The following is an 8,325-nucleotide window of genomic DNA, read 5'->3' as shown; positions in this document are numbered from 1 at the left end:
AATAGAAGGTAAAGCAGAATGTCAATCACACTGACCAATTCAGAACTCCATACCCTGCTCAAGCATGAAAAAAAAAAAACAGCATTGCTTCACGAGAAATGTCCATAGCTCTTTGGTAAGAGAGTGGCAGGCACGAACCACCCACCTCTCTTTACTGCTCAGCCCGACTGTGTTTGTATGGACAGCCGTCCACTTGCCCAGTGGGGCTGATCATTGTCCCTGATGGAAACCTTTTCCCCCACATATATGGCAGAGACTACCCTCCCTGAGTGGCATTCATTAGGAGATTTAAAGAGACAGCAACATTTCCTTATATTTCTCCCCAGTTGTAACCAGGACTTTATCAGTCCACTAGAAGAAAGCTTTGTTGGTGCACCAATGACTGCAGAGAAAGTGAAACAGTTTCTTTGAGGACCGCACATAATTAAGACTTCCACGCACACACACACACACATGAACATACGCATGCACAGACACAAATGTTACACACCTGAGAGGCCTGATGGTCACCAGTCAGTAAACTAGCTTGGAAAATTGACGGGTGGACAGGTCCACTCTTGAACAAGCAGAAGTATCAATGACACCCCCAAGCCAGGAGGGATAGGCTAATACCACTAACACAACATAGTTCTCAGACATAGACAGGGTCTCACTATGTAGGTCAGGCTGAGATCTTCTGGTATCTACCTCCTAAGTACTGAGATTTAAAGGTGTGCACCACCATGACCGGAAGGAATAGATCTTTAATAAAAAATATATCCTAATAAATCTTAAATTAGCTTCATCACAAGTCAGTTGTTACAGTTTCAAGACAGCCACTAAGAAAGTAACTTGAAAATAAACAGTAAGAGAGAGGGAGTCAAATTAGCATGCTACAAAGAACTAACTTCTAAAAATATGGCATTGACGAAAGATACGGTGAGGGAAAAACTTAGAAATACTTGATGGCATAAGTAGATAATATTTTTAATTAGTAACCGCACTCAATATAAGTCGATTAAATCACTCATATTAAAAGGGAGAGGTTAGCCTAGTGGGCAAAAATGTGATTCACTTGAATATGCATGTGAGGGGCTCTTAAAAATGGAACCATGTATGCTACACAAACAGAAAATTTATAAAAAATGACATGGTTTTATGTTAACACGAGACAAAAAATACACTTTGGGATTATTTCCTAGCCTAAAAAGGGAAATTTCTATTCATAAGAAAGACAGTGCAAGCTGAAAATAAATGTGCACTCAAAATTAAAGCTCAAAATGCACGTGAAATAAAAATCAACAGAAATAAAACTCTCTCAGGAATTGTACACATAAATTAAAAGGCCAGTAATGGTGGAAAAGAACTGAACACAGCATTAACCCGCTCAATATCACTTGACACAAAACTACACGGTACTTTCAAGTGGACACAGATCACATGACTTTACCAGGTTCAGGGCAAGGTAGATGGTCCAGTGGGGAAGGGTGCTTGCTCTGTAGGTTTGGGGACCTGAGTTGGAATTGTCACATCCCCAGACCCCACAAAGGAAGGCAAACAAGGCTGTGAAAACTCTAACCTCAGCATTGTGAGACGGCGGCAGGTGGGTCCCTGGTCAGTAACACCCCCCCTCCCCAAGCGGCAAGCTCTGGTTTAGTGAAAGACCTTATTTTAGGGCAATAAACCAGAGATTTATAAAGGAAGACACTAGACATCCTGCTCTGGCATCTATATGTGGACTCATCTGGATACACATATGTGTATGCAAAACACACACACACACACACACATCGCACACACACATACCACAGCTCACAGATTATAATTTTTGACCCAAACAAAAGTCAATCAAGAAGAAATACCAACAATATATCTAGAAGTAATACCAAATATTAGAAATTAAGCGATAGACTCCTAAATTATGCATTGGAGAAATGGTAGTTCCCAGTAGCGTTGCCATGGATCCCAAACTAACCCAAGAGAGCTTGCAGAGGTCTGAGAAGGACACTTTCTCCTCGCATACCACATGCAGATGGGGCGTTATCTTTCTCAGTGTCCCACCTATGAAATGACATCCACATTGTTTTTGAAAATGCTGGCAGGACCACACTTACAATAAAAATCTCTGTGTCCAGTGACTACAACAAAGGCAAGAACAGGAGCAGGCACAGTAGAGAAGGGATCATTTGAATTATTAGGTTGACTTGAGACCCCCCACCAGCCCTGATAATTCCCTGGAGAGAGAATCTTCCCATCCCAACCTGCACAGGAAATGAGAAAAATAAAATCAGAATCTCCCTGTGCTCAAAGATCTGAACTTGTTTTCTGATGCTGTAATAAAACATCAAGACCAAAGCAACTTAAGAAGAAACAGTTCATGTTGTCTCACAGTTCCAGAGGGAGAGCCCTTAATGGCAAGGAAGACATGGCATGGCAGCAGGAACAGGAAGTTGACTGATCACATTTTCATCCACACACAGGAAGCAGCAAAATGAGGTCTTTCTCTCAGGTCAACAGTAGAAACCTTCCTTCCCTTTAGCCACACCATGGAGAGCTAATATTTATAGTTCTTACTGCTCCCCTCTGTATAGACTGAGATCTTTAATTTCAGCTCTTGGAAGGCTAATACAAAAAGAAATAATTTCAAGGTTATCATGGTTTATGCTGTGAGACCCTGCCACAAAAGAGAAAAGAAAGAAAAACAATAAAAAATGTATTAAATATCTTTATATCAATATCTACAAATTTTTTTTAAGAATTACATTTTTCTTGCTTTCTCTCTGTGTTTGTGTATGTTTATGTGTTCAGTGGTTGCATATGAAGGTCAGAGGACAACTTTTAAGAGTGACTTCTCTCCTCTGACCATGTATGATCTGGGGATCAAACAGACTTGGTGACAAGTGTCTTAACCTATTAAGCAGTCGTGCTCGCCCTACAAGTCATTTTGACTTTTTCTAGAAGCTGAAGGGAGAAAAAGAAGAGTCAAATGATGAGAGATCCATGGTGTTGAACGTTCAGAAGACTCAGTGTCAGTAGAAAATACATCACTTTTAAAACAGTGGATGGATTTACTGCTGCCAAATCAAATACCTTAAAATTTCTTCTTGTACATGGATGAGCTTAGTCTAACAATTATTGGACTGGGGAATGAGAAGGACAACAAAGTCATTTGGAGAAAGAGCAGTTAAATACATGACAGATGAAGATTAATATTGGGTACCTTATTGATTGTAATGAGATCTTTTTGTAAAAACCATTCATCAAACTGAGGAGACCTTTGCTTTGGGATTTATTGGGAATTTTTACATTAATTAATATTTTTAGAATTTTTCAAGTGGCTGTTTCTACATCATTCATATGATTGTTTTAGAAGTCATTACAATTGGGCTTGGTAATTGATTCATACTGGATAGTGGGCTCCAATCTTGTTTTTAGGCCATACCAATGATGATTTATTTGATTTATGGTCTGATACCATTATTTGATTTGTGGTCTGATTTCTAGTAATGTATTCAGTAGATTTTGATATCAAGTTGATGCTGTCTTTAACCTCTACTGTAACTTGATAAAATTTTATATTGTATTGCTGTGTGATACATAATATTTATATATTCTGGGACTATACATTATATATATTATAAGCACCATCTTATCAGACATGATTAATTATAAATAATTAACCAAAAATAGAACTCTGGCAGTGAGGACCTGTATAATAACTGACTTTCTGAGGATCCTAATTTTTGTTGCCCAGACAGAATGCAGACTGTGAACACTTCATCTGTGTCTCTAATTAGGACCAATGAGAAATCAACCCTAGGGGATCACACACTTGGCACCATCTTCACAGAAGCACCACCTCCAGGGATGGAGCATCAATTTATTCATTCCCAGTCACCCAAGCTTGACCAGAGAGAGCCACACGCCTCATTCTAGATATTCTATTCTGGCAACAAAGGCCCTTCCCTTCTCAGCTTCAAGTGTGGACTTCTCAAAACCCAGTCTCAACCATGGCACCGCAGAGACAGAACTTTTCTGAAGACATCTGATAACAGCCAGGAGCACCCAGGTAAGGAGGGTGGGGAATCAGAAGAAGACAACCCCACTACAGGCAGACTCTCATGGCCTTGGGCCCATGGGATGACTTATAGAGAAAGAACTTCAATCAATGCCTCTGCACCTGACCAAGTTCAAAGGAGGAAAAGTATCTCACTCCTCCATGTCCATGCCTTGTTGCTATACAAGGTTCTCTGCACTAGGGATACAGGGGACCTGCTATGTGGGTAGAGGGAGCAGAAGAACAGAATGGAGTTTGGAGGTTTAGGAGCATAACTGCATGGTATTAAAAAGCTTAATCAGAAGGAGAGAGAGAAGGAGACAGAGACAGAGACACAGAGAGAGACAGAGATGTAGAGACACACACAGAGGGAGACAGGTAGAGACAGTGAAACAGAGACAGAATGTCATTATTTTATCCTGATCCTCACATTTGTTCTGTACCTAAATCTGGAGTGTGTGGTTGTATAATGAAGGTGTCTCAGACCGTGGCTACTTGGATGCTACTGAAACTGGGCAGTGGAGTATTGACTGCTGCTGGAGTCCAGAGACAAAGCAGCCTTTAAGGTTCAGGGTCTCAAACCCCAGTGATGCAGACATGTCTTCACTTCTGGCATCTCAGACACACCAAACAGTCCCTGACTCACAGAAATCATTCAGCAAAACAGACTCACAGTTAGCTGTATTTTTGTATATGTATATACATACATATATCCTGAAGGTTTTTTTTATTAGTTGTGGCAGCTGCATTCTGTCTCATAAGGAAGCTTAAGGGGAAGTGGAATAAAATCCAAAAGCTGGAGTTGAAGAGTCAAAGGAAAGGGTATCTGTCCATGGTCCTATGGAAGCTGTACAGCTAGGGCTTAACACATGATATGTTAGTATTATTCCCACGATCTGACCATTCCAATGTCCACCATCTCTTAATGCACAGAATGAGAAAATATGGAATAGCTGCAGCCTAATGCTCTGAGGAGTGAGCCTTAGCTGTGGTCTTTCCCCACTGGAGCAAGTTGCCTTTACTTCCCATTCAGCCTCATTTTCTATTTCTATCTGCCTTCAGGATCATTAGCATCTACAGACAAAGCTCTGTTTTGATTGTTTTTATGAACTATTGATCATTCTGCTTCTCATCTCTCTGCTTCTATAGTCTATTACACAGTGACCCATTAGAAGCTTGCTCTAGCTTTTATTTATTTGTTTGATGTGTGTGTCTATGTGTGTGTCCATATATGTTTATTGTGTGTCTATGTGTGTCCATGCATGTTTATTGTGTGTGTATGTGGGTGTCCATGTATGTTTATTGTGTGTCTATGTGTGTCCATGTATGTTTATCGTGTGTCTATGTGTGTCCATGTATGTTTATTGTGTGTCTGTGTGTGTGTCCATGTATGTTTACTGTGTGTCTATGTGTGTGTCCATGTATGTTTATTGTGTGTCTATGTGTGTGTCCATGTATGTTTATTGTGTGTCTACGTGTGTGTCCATGTATGTTTAAGAGTGTAGCTGCACATGTTTCACAGCACTCATGCAGGGTTCTGCTTCTCACTTCACCATAAAAGCCCTGGGATAGCAGACGTGCTCTATGGTGTGGAGTTTTAGGTGGGTTCTGGGGATTTGAACTCAGGTCTTCACACTTACATGGCTCGTGCTTTACCCACTGAGCCATCTCCCCAGCCCTCATTCTAGCTCTTTGTTGCTGTTGTTATGCTGGTCTACATCCATGGCAACGCTCCGGAAGTGACCTTGGATTCCCATCCCAGCGCTGTGCTTAGCTCCACTCTTACAGCAGCAGTCAGCTCGCTGTCTGGACCACACGAGCATCCTGTAACCGACGTCATCAATTTCCATGTCATGTTCTGTCCCTGCAGCCAGGCCATTTCTCCTGACACCTGTCTCCTCTCTTCCCCTTCCCCAGCCAGGCCTCTGACCACCGCAGGGTGACTCTCCTCCCTTCTCAGCTGTAATTGCCTTGCATCCCTCCATGGGCATTGCAGTCCAGATGTTTTCCTGACCTCCTGACCATGGAGATGTCTTAGCCTGGGGATTTTCTTTGAGATGCACATGAATCTGCATTTTATCCACCTGTAAAACATTTTATCTCCAACAGATAAACAATGCACTTAGAATCTGTATGCCCCCCTCTTCTGAGTGCAGAAAGGGGGGAACATTGCACACAAGGGTCTGGAAGGCTGCTTAGGAGTGAGCTATGGTGTAAACACCTTAGTAGCAGATAAAATACAAAGGCCAACTGCCAGGCAGGTCTGTCAAAGTATGTTGGTCTTCCCAATTGTGATGAAACAGAAAAGCCACAGCAGAACTACCGGGTTTATAATATATGAGACCCAGTAGTAACTTTCCATTTGATTAAAATGTAATAAAGGATAGTGAGTATAGCATAAAAATGTCTGGGGACTTGGTACCTGCCTATGGTCCCAACTGGCTGGATGTTAACGCAGAAATTCCATGGAAGACAAAAGAAACTGAAAGAAAAATTGTGTGCATATCTCTGCTACAAGATATCTATGTGTGTCTGTGTATATATGTGTGTGTCGTGAATATTGTGTGTGTTCATGCACCTAACTGTGGTTGTTTTGTGTATGTATGATTATACGTGTATACGTGGAACACAGAGAAAAAAAGGCTATTAGCTTGTTTTGAATTCTCACTGGTATTGATCAGCATTTTTTGATACAGTATCTAGCTGCCCACTTCTCAGTTTCTTCACGTGTACAGTGAAATGTTGTAGCCAATTCCTAGACTGAGTTAACTATTGTGTAAAATGCACATATATATGGTACTAAGCAAACAACAGAGGTAATAAACTCATACTCATTAGAATTCAGTCCTTTCAAAACAGACGACTCTTTCGTATAAAAATACATTGTAAGGGAATTTACTAGCAGTTAATTCTCAACTAATGAGGAAAATTTCCCAACTTCATCAATGTTTTCTCCAAGAGTTGGTGAATGATTTCTCTACATAGGTCTCACTTTCTTCTCCAGAGACATGGATGGTGACAATCAGACAACAGTCACAGAATTCCTCCTCCTGGGACTCTCTGAAGAGTCAGAACAAGAAGAGCTTGTCTTTGGAATGTTCTTGGGGATGTACATGGTCACCATCTCTGGGAACCTTCTCATCATCCTGGCCGTCAGCTGTGACCCTCACCTCCACACACCCATGTACTTCTTCTTGGCCAACCTCTCCAGTGTCGACATCTGCTTTTCCTCAGTCACCATCCCCAAGGCACTGGTGAACCACATGTTGGGGAGCAAGTCCATCTCTTACATGGAGTGCATGGCTCAGATCTATTTCTTGTTTGCATTTGGAAACATGGACAGTTTCCTCCTGAGTGTGATGGCCTATGACCGCTATGTGGCCATTTGTCACCCACTCCACTACACCCTGATGATGAACCCCAGACTCTCTGTCCTCCTGGTGGTCCTATCATGGGTCATCACAAACCTGCATGCTCTTTTGCACACTCTCCTCATGGTTCGACTCACCTTCTGTTCCCACAATGCAGTGCCCCACTTCTACTGTGACCCCTACCTTGTCCTGAAACTCTCTTGTTCTGATACCTTTATCAATGATGTCACAATCTTTACTGAGGGTGGAGTGACATTTTTAATAGCATTTGTATGTATTATTGTTTCCTATGCTTCCATCTACTCTAAGGTCTTGAAGATGCCCTCTGCTCAGGGGATAAGAAAAGCCATGTCCACTTGTGGTTCTCACCTCACTGTGGTCTGCCTTTTCTACGGGGCAATCCTAGGAGTTTATATGCACCCTTCTTCCTCCTACTCACTACAGGATGCAGTGGCCTCTGTTATCTTCACAGTGGTGACCCCTATGGCCAACCCCTTCATCTATAGCCTAAGGAATCATGACATCAAAGGAGCCCTAAGGAAGATAATTCTCAGGTCCTAGAATTTGAAATTCCTAGAGCTACAAGGATTCTTAGACATCATGAATATTTTCCTTTTTATAGAGATTTTCAGACTGGTCCAGTGCTCAGCATTACCATGCTTGGTAGTAGTGATAGATGTTTGTAATTATGTTTTTGATTGGGACACTGACTACTTCTCTCTGTCACACACTGAACTTTACCTTTTCAACGGGATGATTCTAAGATGCTCATTTCACAGATAAGAAAATTGAGAACTTTTAGACACGTTTTGATTGGAGATGTGTTTAATATCCCCTGAGATCCTGACTTCCACAATGATTAGAGGATTTCAAGAGATGGGATCACCTGACCCTATGGCCTTAAACAAAGCTGTGATT

The 8,325-nt window shown here is 41.5% G+C and overlaps 1 protein-coding gene across 1 annotated transcript; it reads left to right on the top strand.

Moving 5' to 3' along the window:
* Positions 1-7,044: 7,044 nt before the first annotated feature.
* Positions 7,045-7,968, top strand: LOC121456953 (olfactory receptor 1361-like). The gene has a single exon (XM_041665523.1). It carries the CDS (start codon positions 7,045-7,047, stop codon positions 7,966-7,968), a length of 924 nt encoding a protein of 307 aa, XP_041521457.1.
* Positions 7,969-8,325: the final 357 nt, after the last annotated feature.

This window comes from Microtus oregoni, unplaced genomic scaffold, assembly GCF_018167655.1.
Source record: "Microtus oregoni isolate MIOR12 unplaced genomic scaffold, Mior012 000015F_ref0000493, whole genome shotgun sequence".
In the NCBI taxonomy this organism is placed as follows: domain Eukaryota; kingdom Metazoa; phylum Chordata; class Mammalia; order Rodentia; family Cricetidae; genus Microtus; species Microtus oregoni.
The sequence above is the reverse complement of the archived record's forward strand: the minus strand, read 5'-3'. Positions and strand labels throughout refer to the sequence as shown.

Bases quoted from the DNA above. Each gene is read 5' to 3' on its own strand.
- LOC121456953 (XM_041665523.1), top strand. From the start codon at position 7,045: ATGGATGGTGACAATCAGACAACAGTCACAGAATTCCTCCTCCTGGGA.